This window comes from Nothobranchius furzeri, chromosome 11 (assembly GCF_043380555.1).
Source record: "Nothobranchius furzeri strain GRZ-AD chromosome 11, NfurGRZ-RIMD1, whole genome shotgun sequence".
NCBI classification, from domain to species: Eukaryota; Metazoa; Chordata; class Actinopteri; order Cyprinodontiformes; family Nothobranchiidae; genus Nothobranchius; species Nothobranchius furzeri.
Window position 1 is genome coordinate 55872968 of NC_091751.1, and position 20464 is coordinate 55893431.

General features: G+C 42.1%; 1 protein-coding gene across 1 annotated transcript in view; it reads left to right on the forward strand.

Annotated features, from left to right (window-relative positions):
• The window catches only part of kcnab1b (potassium voltage-gated channel subfamily A regulatory beta subunit 1b), a 35941-nt gene extending 16010 nt beyond the window's left edge, over window positions 1-19931 (forward strand). Inside the window, exons 4-14 of the mRNA XM_054739608.2 lie at window positions 403-482; window positions 885-929; window positions 7898-7942; window positions 10771-10814; window positions 12134-12220; window positions 18251-18336; window positions 18693-18813; window positions 18892-18986; window positions 19099-19219; window positions 19355-19443; window positions 19536-19931. Coding sequence (XP_054595583.1) covers window positions 403-482; window positions 885-929; window positions 7898-7942; window positions 10771-10814; window positions 12134-12220; window positions 18251-18336; window positions 18693-18813; window positions 18892-18986; window positions 19099-19219; window positions 19355-19443; window positions 19536-19625 — 903 coding nt within the window. The 3' untranslated portion in view covers window positions 19626-19931. The remainder of the gene's footprint in view (window positions 1-402; window positions 483-884; window positions 930-7897; window positions 7943-10770; window positions 10815-12133; window positions 12221-18250; window positions 18337-18692; window positions 18814-18891; window positions 18987-19098; window positions 19220-19354; window positions 19444-19535) is intronic.
• The last annotated feature ends 533 nt before the right edge of the window (window positions 19932-20464 follow it).

The window sequence follows — 20464 nt, forward strand, 5'->3', positions numbered from 1 at the left end:
AACTCAGCCTTGGAGGAAAGAGGAGGGAGGCGGGGGTGGGGGGGGGGTTATTGGGGACAACTCATCAGTGACTGATAACCGCTGGGATGCACTGGCACAGAGACATGAACAAAATCACTGAAAAAAAGTAAGAAAATAGTACAGACGTATGATTTTCTCATAATAAATTGGTTACCCCATCTGGCCTTATTTCCATTTTTCAAGAAATGGGTCAGAAGAGTTTGAAAAACACATTGTGCAGTAAACAACTTAAATCAACAAGCAGCCCGTGTAGTCTTTGTAGTGATGACTCCTTCGCCGTCTTCTGGGGATTTCTTGGCTGTTTGAAGTGGAGTCTGTGTTGCTGTAGTTTGTTACACCTCACAGTCACTCACGAGAGCTCTTTTTTCTAATCTGTGTCAGGTGGCAGAGCAGCTGATGACCATCGCCTATGAGAGCGGGGTCAACCTGTTTGATACGGCTGAAGTTTACTCCGGGGGAAAGTGAGTGTTCCCACTTTCCTCTTCTTCCTTCACAGGCATTGGATTTTGAAATAGGATAGCCCCAAAGCAGGAATTATGCACTTCATCCTGCAGGAAGTAGCTGTACCTGTGTCTTTTAGGTGGTTTAGATAATGAGATTCACTACTGGAGGCTCTTTTTTTATGTTCGCTGCCCGATATAATCTCCTCCCTGTGAATGATGCACTACATGTTACAGCCGTGATGGGATGAATCGTAATTTCAAGGTCGCTGATGCGATTCAGGCATACAATCCAGGAGTCATTTACCCTTTAGTGTTGTAGGTTTTAATCAGGTTTCCGAGCTGCAGATGATGTGGCAGATAACGTTTGTGTTGCTTATGTTTTTGTAGCTAATTGTGTTTCTTATGTATTTTTTCCAACAGAGCTGAGATAATCCTGGGCAACATCATCAAGAAGAAGTGCTGGAGGTACCCTGTGTGGCAAAGATACTTCAGATCAGAATTAAAACCACAAAATACCAGCTGCAGAGACTCGTGACCCCCAATTAAGTGGAGAAATGATGCTAGGAAAGCAAAAAAATAAAAAAATAAAAATATGAAGAGGAATACAATTGAAATGCAAAACCCTAGAAAAAATTTTTACTTTCAAACAACTAAGGAGATTATTAGCCTTTTTGTTAGTTTGTTTTTTGGGACAAATGTTTCATTTCACAAATTGGACTAAATGTCATGGGCTTTACCTGCTGCTTTAAGATTGACTCTGTGATGTCGTTGTCATTTTGGCTTCATTTTGTAGGAAAAGGTGGATTATTGTCAGAAAGAACTAACTTAAAACCCGGCACGTCTACACGAGACAGCTGTGGCTCCACTGGAATAAATTATTCTGGGCATCTCATTAACATGCAGTGCTTTGCTGAGTAACCTTGCATTCATGAGGGTGTTACCTTTCCTCTTTCACACACACACACACACACACACACACACACACACAGCAGCAGCAGCAGCACCAGCAGCAGCACCAGCAGCAGCATTCCCCAACTGGACAAACACCCTAAAAAAACACTACAAAGATACCACTCAAGCACAACAATAAGATGAGGGCAGTAAGGCAACCTCTAACCTCCCAGCATCCCAGACAAATTTAACATCTGCAGGATGTGCACAAAGAAGGCCCATTCATCATAAACCCGCAGGACCCAAAGAATCTGCAGCTAGTCTCCGGACAGTGCCACGGTCTCAGAGTTAAAGGTGTGAAACACTGAAAAACCATTTCTAATGATTGTGTCTGATTATAATCGGTAACTCTGGGGTTTTCATGCAGACTGAACATGAAAATAATCTCCTACACCTATCTCCTGCATTAGCTTCTGACAGAAAATAGATGTTGAAATGCAAGGATTTGAAAATTCTGACCGCTCTACTTCAAGGGGTCTCTTGGACTCACCCATCTTGGCTCACAGCAGGGAAGGCTGTGGTTGTTTTAGCATCCAGGAAACAGCATTGAACATCTTGGCTAGCAGAAGCTAACCATTAGCATTAGTCACTCAACCACACAGCAGAAGCTCTCCTGTCTTGTGTTCTTTGTGAAGGTAAAACATCCATGTTGCAGCACAAAATGAGTCACTGGTAGATTTGCAATGTAATCCAATCCAAGGCAAGCTGACCAAATATCAGAAAATAAGACTCCAAAACCTGCCATCTTTCCGGAACTGCGCTGCTCTGGGTGGCTGCATGTTGGAGTAGCGCTGTTGACCATATGTAAGTTTTGCCTTTTCTTGGACATATTTTCTTCTAGTTTCTCAATAAAAATGGTATTTTTTGGACGTTTTACTTCTCTGCTTCTGGTGATGTGACGCTTGGAGGATTTTTACTCGCTTTTTTCAATTTTTGAGCATTTTTTGTGATGCGAAACCATGGCAACAAGCTGGTTTACAATCGGGAGCAGCTGATTAACATTGGAAAGGCTGAAATAATGTGTCAACTGAAGCCACAAATCCCAAATGAGTTAAAACGCAAGAAGCGTGGGTGCAGAGCGGGAGCAAAACGGAGACAGAGAAAGAGGAAATTCAATCCATCTCTTTCATCGATCATAATGGGCAATGTGAGACCACTGGCCAACAAGATGGAGGAACTCCAAGCCCTTTCAAGGACTCAGCCAGAGTTTCGGCAGTGCAGTGTTATGTGTTTCACTGAGACGTGGCTGCAGGACCATATAACCGATTCCAGCATCTCTCCACCAAGATTCCTGACTGTACAAGCAGACAGAGATCTGAAGAGGAGCTGGAAAAGAAAAGGAGGTGGAGTGCCAGTGCTTGTCAACAACAGGTGGTGCCATCCAGGTCATGTTTCAGTGAAATGTTGTCTCTGCAGCCCAGATGTTGAACTCTTGGCAGTAAGTTGTCACCCATATTATTTGCCAAGAGAGTTCACCAATGTTGTCTTGGCAACCGTTCACATTCCACCTTCAGCCATGGGCTGAAAATGCATGTGATGCCATCAGTTCCATTGTCGCTAAGCTACAAACCCAGCACCCCAATGCATTTTTGGCTATATCTGGTGATTTTAATCATGCCTCGCTCTCTGCTACACTTCCAACATTTCAACAGTTTGTCAGCTGCTCCACCAGAGAAAACAAGACATTGGATTTGTGTTATGCAAATGTAAAGAATGCATACATGTCCAAAACAGACCTCCTCTGGGACAATCAGATCACAATCTTGTTTTTCTCTGCTCAGAATACAAACCACTTGTTCAGAGGTAACCTGTGACAAGAAGAACTGTGAGAAAATGGTCACAGGATGCTGAAGAAGTCCTGCAGGGTTGTTTTGAGATCACAGATTGGATGACTCTCTCCCAAGGATGAGAAGAGGACATCAATGCCATGACTGGATGTGTCACTGACTATATAAACTTCTGTGTGGACAATTTCATACCCACCAGAACAGTGAGATGCTTTGCTAATAATGGATCACCAGTGAACTGAAGAATCTGCTAAATGAGAAAAAAAGAGCCTTCAAGGAGGGAGACAGGGAATTATTGAGGAGTATACAGAAGCAACTGAAGATCAAGATCAGAGACAGCAAGGAGGCATACAGGAAGAAGCTGGAGAACAAACTACAGAGGAACAATATCAGAGATGTCTGGTCAGGGATGAAGAAGATCACAGGCTTCAAGCAGAGGAAGGATTGCACAGTTGGCAGCCTGGACACAGCCAATGAACTGAACAAGTCCGTCAATAGGTTCAGTTCAGGAACAAACCCAGCATCCTCCTCGCCTGTCCCCAGCCAATCAGACATCCCATCCTCCTCTGATCCAACATTTTCCTGTCACACACCATCTCTTTTGTCCTCTAACACAGTCATGGACTCTTCTGGTTCTATAAATCTGTCTTCAACCAAGTCAGGAGATGCTGCTGCCCCATTTACCTCCCCCTCCCACCTATCTGTCTCTAGAAGTCAGGTGAAGAGGCAGCTGGAGAGACGGAACAGGAACAAGGCTGCAGGTCCAGATGGTGTCAGCCCCAGAGTACTGAAGGCCTGTGCAGAGCAGCTCTGTGGGATTCTGCAGCACCTCTCCAACCTCATCCTGGCCCAGGAGAACGTTCCAATCCTGTGGAAGACATCCTGCCTTGTTCCAGTTCCAAAGAAAACTTGCCCATCAGTCAATGACGACTACAGACTGGTTGCCCTGACATCCCACATCATGAAGGTCCTGGAGAGACTCCTGTTGGTCCACCTGAAAAAGCAAACTCGGACAGATGAGGACCCACTGCAGTTTGCTTATCACCATGGGGATGGAGTTGAAGATGCCATCATCCAGCTGCTTCAACCAACCCACTGTCATCTGGACAAAGCAGACAGCACTGTCAGGGTCATGTTCTTTGATTTCTCCAGTGCATTTAACACAATCCAGCCTGATGTACTTTGCCCGAAACTCCAGAAGACACAGGTGGGGGCCTCAACTATCGCCTGGATAAAAGACTACAGTTTGTGAGGCTGAAGAACTGCGCATCAAACCAGGCAATCAGTAACACTGGAGCACCACAGTGGACTGTACTGTCACCATTCCTTTTCACCCTGTACACCTCAGACTTCCAGTACAAATCAGAGACCTGTCATCTACAGAAATACTCAGATGACTCTGCAGTTGTCGGGTGTGTCAGAGATGGACAGGAAGCTGAGTACAGAGAACTGGTGGAGCGCTTTGTGGCATGGTGTGGAAACAATCATCTGACCTTGAACGTGAACAAAACAAAGGAGATGATTTTAGACTTCAGAAGAAACAGGGTGGAGTCAAACACTGTTTCCATCATGGGAGAAGAAGTGGAGGTGGTTGAGGAATACAAATACCTTGGAGTTCACTTGGACAACAGACTGGACTGAAGAAAGAACAGTGAAGCTGTTTATAAAAATGGACACAGCAGGCTGCACTTCTTTAAGGACGCTTATGTCCTTCAATGTCTGTAGCAAGATGCTGCAGATCTTCTACAAGTCTGTTGTTGAGAGTGTAATCTCTTCAGCTATCGTCTGTTGGGGTAGCAGCATCAGAAGCAGACACCTGAAAAGGCTCAACAGCCTAATAAATAAGGTTGGTTCTGTTCTGGGGACTGTGGAACCACTGGAGGAGATAATTCAAAGAAGGATTCTCCAGAAAATCAAGAAAATGATGGACAACCCTGAGCATTCTCTTCACAACACTGTCCTACAACGGAAGAGTGTCTTCAGTCAGAGGCTTCTTCAGTTTCGCTGCAACACTGACCGCTACTGGAAATCCTTCATGCCTACAGCCATTGTACTATACAATAACTCTTTGATGACTTGATTATTATTATTATTATTATTCTGAGCTACTACATAAATTATTTTCCCTCTGGGATTAATAAAGTATTTTTGAATCGAATTGAATTGAATTGATCTGCTGCCACTTTCTGCTGCAGCAGACATGTCTGTGCTGATCCAGGCACTTCTGGGCTTTTTCCCCCTCAGTACGACTTGCAAGGCATTCATTCCTATCAGAAATCACTGCAAATGTACTGATTAAATGAGTCTTCAACACCTTTAAAGTGGTAAAATGTTACATATTGAAAGCAAAATTGTGATTGAAACACACAAGATTCACCCAAACCTCCTCTTCTGTCCAATCAATGCTCTTGTTGTTAAAAGATGCACCATAGAGCATGCAGGACATATCTCATCTGCATATTAGAGATAACCAAAATGTACATAATTATAATTTGTGGGTTGTTGTTACAATGATGGTCATTCACCAACAAAGACAAGAAACAGTTTTTCATCCTGCAGAGATGAGGCTAGCTTGCAAAAGTTAAATAATAATGTAGTCAATAGCAATTATGATGTACTTGGGTTTGGTTGAGGTCTGAGTTCATTCAAGCAGCATATTCAATTCAGTTCAATTCAAAGGTACTTTGTTAATCCCAGAGGGAAATTAGAGTTTCAGTACACACAATTCTGAGATCAGACATGCAAACATAGGCAAAGACACATGACAAGAATTGGTGACAGTGGTCATTCGCAACCCTGAGTCGCGCTACCTTAATAGAAATCAGAGGGGTTACATGAGGATTGGTTCAGGTGGAGGGGAAAAAAAGCACTTCAGAGTTACCCTCCACAGGGAGGGCAGCTTTGCTATGCAAAAAACACTTCAGACAGAAATGCAACAGACTTCAGACATCACACAACATAAGTGTCCACTAGGTGGGGTGGTGGGTTTGGGACTCCACACGTCATTGCCTGCAGCCACGATAAGCAGCGCAGGTCACCTCAGTCTGGACAGGGGAGGGAGATTGTTCGGGTTTGGAGGGCACAGTGACTCCTGGAACGATTCGGCGGCCTTCACAGCCCGCAGTCCCGCCCAGGCTGGGATAGGGAGACAGAGTTGCCATAGTGACGGCAACATTCCACATTTCTTCTGAGGGGGGAGTATTTGTTGTAGCCTCACAGGCTCAAGGGCACCAGATTCAGATTAGAAATTGTTTTGGGGCCAGACAGAAATAATTTCCTCTCTGTCTTAAAGTTCCGTTGGTCCTCAACCTCTCAAAATCCCAATAATGGCGTAAATCAATCTATCCCAATCCGTGCTGATTGGTCCACTCGCTCCTTGATGGCATCCATCTTTTGTGCCAACATATGAATCTCAGCCAAAGTTCCAAGCTTACGACTCATCTCGACAATTATATGAGTCTGTGAATCACAGCGCGGTGTAATCCATCCCTGAGCTCGGGGAGTGCGCCAATATTCCTCGACAGCTCCCTAATTTTCCGGTAAGCCAGAAAGCCTCCTAGGCCAAAGAACAGGAAACCTGACACCAACACCACAAATATCCAGACGTCTTCAGAATCCTCTACAGACAGCTGAGATAGGCAAATCAGGTTCCAGTGTTACCAGGAGTCCATGATATGCCCAACTGGATCTGTCCCAGAGGGGCACCCGGGAGCCCCTTATCCCATTCTCATCATTGATATGCACTCAATAATAGGTTTATTGATTAAATTAATTGTCATCCTTTTCAAAGCTTCACCCTAAAAGTGTATTTTTTGTCAGAAATCCTTTTTTCAAATAATAAAGTTTCTCTGAAAATTTAAAAGCAGGGCTGGAAAGCCACTTGTGAGGGAAAACATTTTTTTATAATTGTCTTTCTAAAGCAAAAATGCCAAACATAACAAATGTATTTTCATCTGAGGGTATGTTTTGTGATTACTCTGTAACTTATCTGATTCATGACCCTCAAATGTTTTTTTAATGTAATAGCAGCTAAATCCAAATCAAGCAAAGCAAGACTAACTACAAGTTGCATGCTTAATATGTTTCTGTTTCTGTTTTCAAAAGCTCTACATGGTGAGATGAACAGATGGAAGTGGCAGGGGGAGAATTCATGCCACCTCCTGGATGTTAGGTGGACATTAGGCATGAAATCACATGTTAGATGAAAATTTCTGCATGTTAAATTGAACTGGTTCCACAGAGCCCGCTGTCACTTCATCACTGAGACAACGTGCACAGTATCAGGACTTATCCGCACTGCACCTTTCTCAGCTCAGCTCTGTACCCGCTTTCACTCCAACTCTGGATGTGGTTTAAATTATCGATGAATCAAGCATGAAGGATGTGAGTGTGTGGGAGTTTTCTTGTTAGAGTTCAGAGGCAAGACTTTCTCTGTAGGTCCTCAGACTCAATAAGTTACGCGTTTGAAAAATGCAGCACTGTCTGTCTGGCACGTCTCACATCTGAATGCAGCGAACAAAGTGTCTCACATGTTTGGTTGTTACACTGGCTTGTGCAATGGAAGTCACAAATGTAGGCACTGCTACAACAACTCTTAACACTCTCTCTCTCTCTCTCTCTCTCTCTCTCTCTCTCTCTCTCTCTCTCTCTCTCTCTCTCTCTCTCTCTCTCTCTCTCTCTTTCTCTCTCTCTCAGGAGATCCAGTCTGGTGATCACCACAAAACTCTACTGGGGAGGGAAGTAAGTGTGTTTAGTTTGGTGTCTGTCCATTACGTGAATTTTCCACCTTAGATGGTCTGACTAATAACTAACGAGACATTACTTTTTTTTCCTTTGCTTCTATCTGCTGGAAGCATTCATTTTGACATCCTTTATATTTATATATATAAAACAGAAACAGGTGCAAACACACTCCAACAAATAACAGCCATCCATTTCCTTTCCATATTGTATTTAAACACCCACAGGCTTCTGGCCACGAGTCATATTTACTCTTGCTGTCATGTTGAAGTATTCTGTGTTCAGTCTGCCTTAGTCACATGCTCCTTCTTTTTAAAAGCCTTCTGGGTTTTACTGAGGGAAGTATGCATCCACCAGCATGTCCTCATGCTGCCTCTGGTTCTGTTCCTGTCTGACAAACCTCAGTTGACCCAAAAAATTAATAAATAAATAAAGGAAGTACGTTTTGTTTAAAATAATTTTCTCACACTGCTGTTTTTACCTCATTCATTTGGCGAGTAACTACTTAAAGAGCAAGTTCACTTGTTCTTTTTTAAATATGGTCATTCACTGTGAGCTTCACATGCAGGCTAAATGTGAAAGCGGTCTTCTACCCCTATTTCCTTTATAGGCTGCCGATAGAACTAGACCCATCTTGGTTTGCAACGGTGGGGAGAGCAGAGAGTGTCTGGACTAGTAGAAGCTAACCATTAGCCTTAACAATTCCTTCAGCTTGTGATATCTGTGGAGATAAAACAACAACGTTGCAGAGCAAACAGGATCAGTGGTAGAGTTGCATTGCCGTCTGAGTATCAGGAAATGAGACTCCAATCCCTGCTGTGTTCTGCTCCCCTCTACTCCAGCTAACTTCTACTTCCCTAAGCAGGAGCGTCAGTGCTGTTTTCCCACAGAGATGTATTCACAAGGCATACGCTTATACTAGAAACCACTGCAAATGTGCTGTAAAAACAAAAACTACAACAACTTTTATTTTGAAAAGTATCAGGGATTTTACACTGAAACCACGTGTGATTTCCTGTATAACCCAATGTTAACTGCGGTAATTGATGCATCCCAGAAGTGGCTCGTGACAAAAATAGAACCCGATCCTATCTTTAGCATCATTGCTGGTTTAAAACAGTCCATAGACTACAATGGATTCTATTTGAAGGTGTGACGTTCCGCGCCACTGATGCTTTCAGTGTGAAACCGGGGTCAGACACACCATGCAGCAAATCAGTGTAATGCTGCCGCCACATTTAGTAGTCACTTGGTAGACATGTAAATGAAGATTACGCCTTTGCACAACAGAGGGTGGTGTCTTGATCACGTGTATATTTACTGCTGTGCTCATGCTAGCAACTATTTTGAAAAATTTAAATAAACATGGGCAGTAAGTTTAGCTTTTGTAAAAAGAACCAGTTGAGATGATAAACTGGAGAGATGTAGAGCTCCAGGAGGTTCTCTCCATTAGAGCTGCTGCTCAGGTCACCTGACAGTTCACGGGAACTGTGGAGACACGTTCAGGAGCGGCTTGTCAAAACAACGTAAGGAGCGCGGCTTCGATCGCAATAAAAAGCATGATATGTTTAAGATAAAGGGAAGTCCGTGGCAGCGCAGAGACCCCACACCCCCTTTTTAACCACCATTGTGTAATTGTTCATGAAAAGGACAGAATTGCGCCACATTACCGGCATGGGCTGACCACTTTTAAATGCCCAAAGGCACCATGATGCTGCTTCTGCTTAGCGGCAAATTGTTTTCTAAAAGTGGCTGAAGTAAACTTGGTCTCTAACCCTCCCACTGTCCTAATGGGTTACCCAGTGAGGAAAGTTGACCATTGAGCAGGGTTGATGGTTTATCCCTTGGGTCCATGTGGCAGGGGTGAGGTGGTGCTCACTCAACCCTGCTCAATGGTCAACTTTCCTCGCTGGGTCACCCATTAGGACAGTGGGAGGATTATGAGTCTTAACAAGCCTCCTCAGCTTGTGTTTGATTGCAGCTTTCCGCTGCACATTCATTCTTGTTTGCACACAAGAAGAAAGACTTGATCATATGGATGTCAGACAACATTTTTTCTGCATTTATAATTTTAGTAATTTTGCTCAAAGCAAATTGGAGTAGCCAAGAAACCAGAGAAGCAGAAAGAGAAAGTGCACAAAGAGGCAAAATAAATAAATAAACGGGGGTAATTCAGCAAAAAGAAGCACGGTGATGAAAGTAAAAGAATTCTACTAGGTGGCAGATCAAAGCAGAAAACCTTAAAGTGGCCAATTTAACACAACCGACACTGCTGAGCACAGATAACTCCCGTTTTGGGAGTTTTCAGACAAACTATCATCAGCAGCACTGCTCCAAGAAATGTAGAGGTAAATGTCAGATAACATTTAGCAGCGGCACAGCTAGGCATCTCCCACAGGAAGCCGCTAAAAACGAGGGAGATATTGAACTTGTCACCCAGCCAGAGACACAAGCACTGATTAAATCAGACAACTTGTGGGTTTTTGAGATGCTCCTCTTTTCTTCCGGTGTTTCCTGCAGCTTTTGGTTTGAGTCGAGGTTCACAAAGCCCGAGTGAACAGTTTTTTTCCAAAGAAAACCGCCTGAAACTCCACGTTTGCAGGGAATGAAGTTTGGAGACATCCTGAAACAAAGCTGAAGGGTCAAATAAATCTTTCTGCAAACATTTGTCAATTTGTTTTTCTGCAAAGCACTAAATTTTTCTCTTTACCCTTTCAGTGTCTTGTGCATAATTTCACCTTTTTTTTAATGGTCTGCTTAAATCTTGACAGTGGTGCGTTTTATTAGATTAACACACCTGAGTAACTCTTCTTTTCCTGCTATTTCAGAGCTGAAACAGAGCGAGGCCTAAACAGAAAACACATTATTGAAGGTAACCTTTTCAAATCCTTCTTTCCTCCTTCATCCTCTCAATCTCTCTTTGTTTTCATTTTCTCCTCCTGGTCTGTTTCTGTGTCTCATCTCACTGTTTTGAAAGCCATGTTGGCCAGCAGAGCACCCAGCTTCTGCAGACGTCCTTGTTCACTTGTAGCATCTTTATTGCCGAGGTTAATGGCGTCATCTGCTCCTCTTTAAGACTAATTGAGACTGTACTTGAGCTTGTAGCGGTAAAACTTTCTCAGTCCCCCTTAAAACCTCTGCACAGCGCATTGCACCTCCCGCAGTGACTCAGCTCTCCACCACATTATTAGCATTCACTGCAGCCTCTGCCAATGTTCCTCCCAAACAAAGTTTGATGAATACACCTAAGAAGGAAGGGAAAGCGACTCTGAAACAGAAGGTTGCAGAGAGCAGAGGAGGAAGTGATCGTCATCAATTAGCTAAACACAATTTCCTTGCAGATGATGGCATTTATAGGAGAAATATGCTATGTTTTTGTGATTATTGGTGTGGAAAATGCTGGATGAAACACCTGCTGACCTCAACGACCTGTCAGTGAATCATTTGGTTAACTGATTTAAAATTATTGAGCCTGATTGGGTGTCAAACGACACATCCTTGATTGACCTTGAGGTGAAGTGCAACAACACGTTGAGGCCTGTTCCTACATTTCAAGGCAATTTCAGCTTTAAACCTTTAAAGGATGCATATTTGAATATTTCCAGTCCAGATGCAAGTGGAGTAGCTTTGTTACGTTTCATCAAGTCCAAAAATAGACTCGCTCCACAGCCCCTAAACTCCAGCTAATCCCAGCGACAGCTGAAGCTGCTCGGAATGAAGGTGCAGACTCAGATTAGGATCCATGTAAAGGATGTTTCTCAGATTGTGGAGGTGCAGATGATGGAGGGGAAGGTATAAACGGCTCTAACAGAGGTAGGAAGCGTACATTTTTTAGCTGGAATTAGTGGGTGAAGATGAAGCCTCTGGCACTAATCTGCAACACACACAGCTACTTTTCCATGTCTCTATTACTCTGCCGTCCTCGTTTCTCACAGTCTGTGTGCACTCTTCATTTCTCATCTGGTCTCGTTTGCATGTGAATGGAGGCTGATCTGCTTGAGCAAATACAAAGTATGACCTTTTGCTGATCTTGTCTTTTGGTTTCAGATCTTTTAATTCTGCTTTTTACCTGCAAAAATGAACTTTAGAGCAATGTTCAAGACCTTGTGTTTTCTTGAGCTCTGCAAAACATTTCTACAAAACTCATCTGTCAAACAGCTTATTTTTCTCCTCTTCTTCTGTTCATTCAAGGTTTAAAGGGTTCCCTCCAGAGGATGCAGCTGGAGTACGTGGACGTCGTTTTTGCCAACCGGACAGACAGCAACACTCCCATGGAGGGTAAGTGATGACTGAGAAGACCTCCCAAGGTTATGGGAGGGTCAGGTCAGCAAACATAACATGGCATCCTGTAACATGAGATGGTGAGACATACTGTCTGATGAGACCGCTGGGCTTACTGGACTGTGTCTTTGTGTTTGAGAGGCATTTGATTCTTTTGACCGAGGCATTCATCAAGTAATCTAACAGTCCAGCCTCATTTCTTGTCTTCTAATTTCGTCCAATGGGTCTATTTCTTTTCCATCTCTGCGGGATAACTATCTTCCTCAGAGTTACTCCCAACACCCCCTGCTCATCAGAAGCAGGATTATCTGGCCCCTTCGGGAGTGGCTGATGTATTTTTGGGTTGGTCTCACTAGACACAACCCCTGCTATGCACTCGTTATCTACTTTGTAGCACTCTTCAGCCGCCTTTGCTACCTTATGTTACCATTTCTTCTTTTGGACATTTACCAAGTCTTCCTCGGCCACTTCCCTCTTCATGTGGGAGTCAAAGACTCAAGGCTTCTTTTCTGTCTTCACACAAAACTTTCTAAACTTTTTTTTTGTCTCAAGAAATGGTATCCCATTGATCTACTAAAAACATTTTCCATGGATTCCTCTGTTGTCCCAAATTGCCACCTCCCCATGACACCCAGCTAACTGTGGGAGGCCAATCTGTCAAACTTATTGTTCCAGAGGGCTCCCTGGCCCCGGTTACATTAATACCAGCAGAAAAAACCTTCTTCATCAGACCCTATAATAGTTCTACTTCACTGACTGTAGACAGGAAGTTGAAGTCAGAACCCACAATAATGGCTGGTCCCATTAAAGGCCAACTTCACTGAAAAAAACTTTAATGATTATTTCTGATAATGATCAGTCACTCTGAGTTTAACGTGTCTTCTACACCTATCTCCTGCATTAGCTTCGGATAGAAAATAAATTATGAAAAGGATTTGAAAAGCATGACAACTCTACGTTACACTGTCACTTAGCATTCAAGGACTCGCCCATCTTGACTCGCGATAGAGAAGGCTGATTTTGGTTTAGCGTCCAGAAGACAGCAGAGAACGTAGACGCTAACTGTTAGCATTAGCAACTCCACAACGCAGACGTACCTTTAGGTTTGTGTTATTTGTGAAAATAACACTTCAACATTGCAAAGAAAACAGTTAAAGCTGCTTTCCGGAGTATTTCTCTTATCCGATGGTGCCATCTAGTGGCTGACAAGCATGTCACACACTCCTTCCATTTTTTTAAGATGGCGACTTCACGTTTCTGTTTATAAATGTGCTTCTGCAGCCAACAAACAGAGCTAAAACACACCGTTTTACGAGTATTATTCCCATGTCATGTTGTGTTCTCGTATATTTATATTTTAGAGACTTACTTGTCCCTGAAAAGTTCATCAACTCTGCATCAGCTAAGGTATTCCTTAAATTTGAAACAAGCGGTAGTCTAACGCTTTTGGTTAGTTCTGGTCGGCGCTCAGTTTCCTATTGCTCAGAGCTCTGCGGGGCAGGGGTCGTGCGTAGCAACAAAAAAAAAGACGTATTGCTTACATTTAATCACAACAAGATAATCACTTTCATGGATTTCTGACAAATCGTACATAATTTCTGAAAGGGGAAAACTCCGGAAAGATACTTTAATGGTAGAGTCACATTGTTGTTAGCCAATCAGAGGAGAGATGTCCAAATATCAGGAAATAAGACTCCAAGTTCTGCCGTCTGATGCTGCTTTCTCCTCCTACCAAATTCTACATCCTCAAACTGGCTCACCGGAGCTTTTTTTTCCCCAAAGGATGACTTACTAGGGATTAATTCCTACTAGACCACTGCAAATTAAAAATATGAGTGAAGTTCACCTTTTAGTGTTAGCCATGCCCCTTCCATGTAAACAAATAGGACATTTTTTTGACTGTACAAATACCTCTCAGATCATTAACTTTGGTTGATTAATGTAGCTCTTATCTTGTTGCAATATAATCAAACTTTGATGTTCTTTGAGTTGGAAGTGGGTATTAAATGCTTATAAATGGCTGTAGCAGGAGAAGGTGGAGGTGATTGGTCAACCTTTCACATTTCACACACTCACACACTAATTGTTCGCGGTTTCAATCTGGAAATCAGCATTTAAAAATACATGAGAGATTAATTTCTAAAGGGTTAAGTCAAACATTTTATTTTAATAATATTTTTGAGGAAATACAGATTCTACATGGACTTTAGGTTATTTCACCACATTAGAAGGAATGTTTCTTGTCTCCTTCAGCAGCAAATTAAACCTTGACTATGCATTTTTAACAAACGTTGATCTAATGAATTTCAAATACATCTCCTTAGTTTTAACAATCACATTTTATTTTATCGTTTTCAAAATCTTGAAACAGTAGCAGATACTTTTGAATAAATACAAAAAGTATTTAAAAAATGTGTTGCTCCAACTTTTATTTCTTTAATATTGGGGGTTTTATCCATCCCTGTTCATTGTCAAACTAATCAATTTCTATAAATCACTAAGACTTGGCTTCTTCTGCGTACATCAGTGTCTCACATATCCTTTAAGGACACGTCCACTTCTAATGTCTAAAGCTCAAACAGGTCACAAAAGAGAGAGATACAAAATAGAATGCAATGCATTGCTAACAGGTGCATTTTTATGCCTTAGCTGTTTTTGTGACTAACTATGTCTGACTTTGTGTGAGACAACTCGCGTCCCCTTGGGGACAACAAAGTGATGTCATAGTGGCATAGTCTGTCTTTGTTACCATCACTGGCCTCATTCTTCTCAGCCACCTCTCCAATCCCGTCATGTTTTTTGACTTAATGTTTTTATTTTTATTAGTATATTCCATATTCTGCATAGCAAAAAAACAACTTCTCATTTCCTTACTAGACTCCTGCTTCAACTCCACATCAGCGCTCTTTTTAGTTTCAGTTATCAAGATTTTTTTCCTAACATGCTGCCATCAGATCTGGTCCTTTATAAAATAGTCATTACAGCATATGCCTCCAGGAATAAAAATCCATGTCACGTCAACTTGTTTTGTTAATAGGTGCACTGAAGGCTGTCGAGTAAACCTATCAGGCCTCAGCACGGTTTTGCTGCTCAAATCTTTGGACTAAACACCAGAAAACAAAGGCTGAAGTGCAAAAATCGCAGCCTAGTCTTCGAAACTCATTTCAGACTTTCTAAAATCTCCCGTGATTACCACTTCATGCGCATGTAGGAAGACAAAAATCAGAACAACACTCACAAAGATGCTTTTACATCCACTGAGATGCCTTCCCAGACGGATATCAGGATGTGTGGAGTGCTTCCCTTCCTCCCTGCTCCGTTCAGAGGGAGCTCAGCCACACCTGCTGGCTGAAGTTCGCCAAATGTTCCAGACTGCTGTGAGAGGGCTCAAGGACAGGCAGACACTGGCTAACAGCCAAACAAGTTCCTGCTACATGCATTCATATGAAGGAGCTTTACAAAGTCAAGCAGGTGGATTTCCAAGAAAGCGGATTTTTCCTCTTGGTTTTTATTTTTTTTCTGTTGTGTGCATAGGTACATTGTAGAGCTGAGGAAATTCATCTAATAATTGATGCATCGAAATACGAACAAAAATGATTATGAATCATTGAAAAAGCACATCATAATCAATTATAGTCTGTTTTTAACCATAATAATATTAGAATAAATATTTCATTCTAAGTTGCTGCAAAAACTTAAAGCTAATTTATGGACACATTATGGATTTTATCAACTGCATGGAAGGTAAGACTTTGACACGTCCAGTAAGTTTTCAGTATTTTTTCAAGATTTTGTTTGCACCGCCTAAGATGTGAATGTTAATTGAGGAAACTGATTTTTCATTACTTTGTTAAATCTTCTTAAATGTTTAAAATGTTTTGCTCTTTTACATTGTCCCAAGGACTGTTGTGATTGAGGAGATTTTTTGGGGCCATGGCATGTTGCGTCAGACATGTTTTGATTTTAAAAAGTGATTATCTGACATCTCCTGTCCTACTCATTCCATTTTTGGCTGCTTATACGGGGTCGGGTCCACACAGGCGTCCAGGAGGCATCCTAACTAGATGCCTGACCCATCTCAACTGGCTCCTATTGAACGGGAGGAGCAGCGGGTCTACTCCGAGCCCGTCCTGGATGACAGTGCTTTTCCCCCTATCTCTAAGGGAGAGCCCAGACACCCTGCGGAAAAAAATCATTTTAGCTTCTTGTGTCCGCTATCTCATTTGTTCAGTCACTACCCAATGCTGGTAACCATAGGTGAGGGTAGGAGCGTAGATTGGCCGGTGAATTGAGAGTTATTCCTTCCAGCTCAGCTCTGTCTTCATCACAACAGATCGGTACAACGCCCGCATCATGGCAGACGCATCATCAATCCACCTGTCTATCTCACGCTCCATCTCTCCCTCACTCGTGAACAAGACCCCAACATACTTAAACTCCTCCACTTGGGGCAGGACCTCATCCCTGACCCAGAGAAGGCATTCAACCATTTTTTGACTCAAGACAGTATTTTCTAATCATTAATGAAAATAAACTCATAGGAAATAATCGAGGGGGCTGCACAGTGGCGTGATGATTATTGCTGTTGCCTTGCTGCAAAAAGTTCTTGGGTTCTGATTCTGGCCTGGGGTCTTTCTGCATGGAGTTTGCATGTTCTTTCTGTGCACGTATGGGTTCTCTCCAGGTACTCCGGCTTCCTCCCACAATCCAAAAACATGACTGTCAGATTGATTGGTCTCTCTAAATTGCCGTTAGGTGTGAGTGTCTGCTTGGTTATTTGTCCTGTGAGTCTCTGCGTTGCCTTGCGATGGACTAGCAACCTGTCCAGGGTGCACCCTGCCTGCTCGCCCAAAGATTGCTGGAGGCACCAGCCCCTCGCAACCCTGCGTGGAGAAGCGAGTACAGACAATCGATGGATGGATAACATAATCTAGATGCATCGGGATATTGATTTAAATTGAATCATTGACACGATAATCGTAATTGAATCAAATTTTGAGAGTGAAGATGCACACCTCCAGTATATTTAGCAATCAAATGTATAATCTGTGATTGTTTTTAAAAGGAGTTTGACACGCTTGATATCTCATCTGGACTTTACTTCCAGTGTGGCCCCTAGCTCATGAGTTGATGGCCTGGCGTGGTGTAAAGTACCTTTGTGGGCAGGCTTGGATGTTGTGAGTCAATTTGTCTTCCCTTCCTTCTGGCACTGAGAAGGATTATTCATGTGTCAGTAAACTCTAATAAATTACGATTGCCTCTAAGGTTTTCTTCTTGTTCCTCCTTCGGTCCTTCCATCTCTCTAATTCCTCTTTTCCCTCCTGCCACTTTTGGGCAGATGCACTGTTATTCCTCCACCCTCCCACCTCCTTCACCAACACAAACACTTGCTCTCAGTCTGCCACAAAAGCCCATTTATGCATCAGCTGTTGATGAAAATACATCACTGAGCTTATTTGATTCCAAGTCTCGGTATCAAATTTTACTTTATCAATTTCATCTAGTTGCTTTCAGCATTTGCACGTTGCAAATGTGCTTAATCGTTTCAATGCAAGTGTAATATTACACATTTTACTTCAGTAATTAAAATAACTGCTTATCATGGGCATGAGACACTTATTTTAGGTAAAAGCAGGGGCTAAAAAAGTCCACAAATGAAGTGAATCATGGTTATGCAAACAAACATCTTAGCAGACTTCTGCCCCTCTGACTTCATTTGCACAATGCACATGCAGCATTGTGTCAAGACAAGACTTTTCATTTAGACCCTACAGCACTTAAAAACATTAAGTAGCACGACCCGAACAAATTATATCTGCTGATACATGAATTTTAAAGGAGGTTAAAAACAAAGGATGTCAGATTTAGTCACATCTTTAAGCATTTTTTGTTTTTAGATATTTTGCTTGAGAAATCCAATTGACTTTAGGATTAGGATGCTAGTCAAGCTGTGATTATGGCACCATCTAATGTTCAAGTGTTGAAATTTTACTGATTTCCTCTAATATTTTGTTGTTGATGTTTCAGAAATAGTGAGATCAATGACTCATGTAATCAACCAAGGAATGGCTATGTACTGGGGAACATCTCGCTGGTCTGCCATGGAGATCATGGTAGGTGATTACACAGAAAACTATCAGAACATTAGACGTGCATCAAGAGCTCGTTTTGCTATTTTATTGTCACTGAAGAAGTTTTTGTGCGTGGAACAGATTTTTAATAGCTAAAGAAAATAAACACTAAAGAAAAAGCTGTGTTCAGAAATGATCATAACGATGAATTTTATCTTGTTGCTTTTATCTTATTGTTGGCCAGACTTTTCTTACATTCAAGTCATTGTATCCAATGAAATTAAATGTGAAATTGGCCGATTTAAATGATAAAAGTCATTAAACATGAAGGTCAGCTTTGCATTTTTCCTAATCTCTTGAACACCTTTCTCCCAAATCCCATTCGGCTTTTTCATTAGGAAGCGTATTCCGTGGCCCGGCAGTTTAATCTGATTCCTCCGGTGTGCGAACAGGCTGAATATCACTTCTTCCAGAGGGAAAAAGTAGAAACTCAGCTTCCAGAGATATACCACAAAATCGGTAGGTGTGCTGTAAGATTCCCTCTATAGTGTCAAGAGCATCGGCTTAGATTTCTTAGAGGTCACTGTCTTGTTACAGGGGTTGGTGTGGTCTCTTGGTCTCCTTTGGCCTGTGGGATTATCACTGGAAAGTATGAAAATGGTATCCCAGAATCCTCCAGGGCCGCCATGAAGGTAGAGGCCAAATCTTAGCTGACTCTGTAATTCAAACAAAACCTGGTTTACAAGATTAATGTTTGATTTTAAAATCGTAGTCCTGATCATTTGTCCCTTACTACTCATGTAGCCCTACCAGTGGTTGAAGGAGAAGATAACGAGTGAAGAAGGAAAAAAACAGCAAGCCAAGCTAAAAGAACTAACTCATATTGCAGAAAAGCTTGGCTGTACTTTGCCACAGTTAGCCATAGGTATGTGTGTAATATTTAACGAGTTATTCCTGGAAAAGTCAAAACTGCTTGTATTTGTTTTAAAAAGTCATTCTGTCTTGACGCTACAACTGCAAAAGCTTCATGTGCCTAACTTTCTGCTGTCCCTGATTTTAGCCTGGTGCTTGAGGCATGAGGGAGTAAGCTCTGTGCTTCTGGGAGCCTCAAATCCAAGCCAACTAACAGAAAACTTGGGAGCCATTCAGGTACATCTTCAAACTTTTTCTCTTCTGTGAAATTGTTTGATCTGTCGCCCAGCATTCTCACCGTGTGATCATGAGCTCTCGTTGCATTTTAGGTCATTCCAAAGATCACAGCAGCAATTGCTACAGAAGTGGACCATATACTTGGCAACCGTCCACACAGTAAAAGGGACTATCACCATTAGGATGGACTCTTCCTAGTAAACTATGCTCAAAAAGCTTGTCAAAGCTCACTCTTCACAGCCATGGCACCATAGGTGCGATCCCAGAATTGTTTGTGAGTGGAGGACTGCGTGACGCTTGGTTCATTTAACTCATTAAGGTGAAGTAAGCTACTTAAAGGATGCATGCTATAGCCGTCAGCCGCCCGACTTAACAAAACCTGGAGGCTCAATTGTGATGAGTTCTTGTGGAGAAACCTCTTCCACAAAGTTCGCTGAAGATGCTGAACCACAGAATCTTTCACACAAAATATCAGTGTTCAAATAACTTATGTGAAAATGGCTGTCAATGCATGTAAACAAAACTTTAGAGGAAATTATTCCCTGGAAGCATCTCACCATGCTAATGACAGTACCATCGGTCTATAACAAATGAATGGTCTACATTGAAACTGATCAAAGAATTATATTTAGTTTTATGTCTGTGATGTGTTTAAAAAAATGGAAATTATGTTTTTGAACTAAAATCCTGCTCACATTGTTTTTGCTAATAACATGGAACTATAGTTTAACACAGAGATTCAGATCATTTCTAATGACTGTTACATATATTTTGGGCAAATATGTTAGAATGAGTTTTCTGTTTCCTTATGTATTTTTTTTTATTTGTTTTACTTATGCAATAGTGCTTCACAGTGTATTTTCTACTGTGCCCCTTCAATATATTTTCATTTAAACCCTACCAGATTTTCTGTCAGTGGGGATTGTATCTGATTCATTTCATTCCAGTCTGTGCTGTGGACAAAACAATGACTCAGTGAAGATGGGGTAGAGGATCCTCCTATGGGAAGTGTGTGGATGGC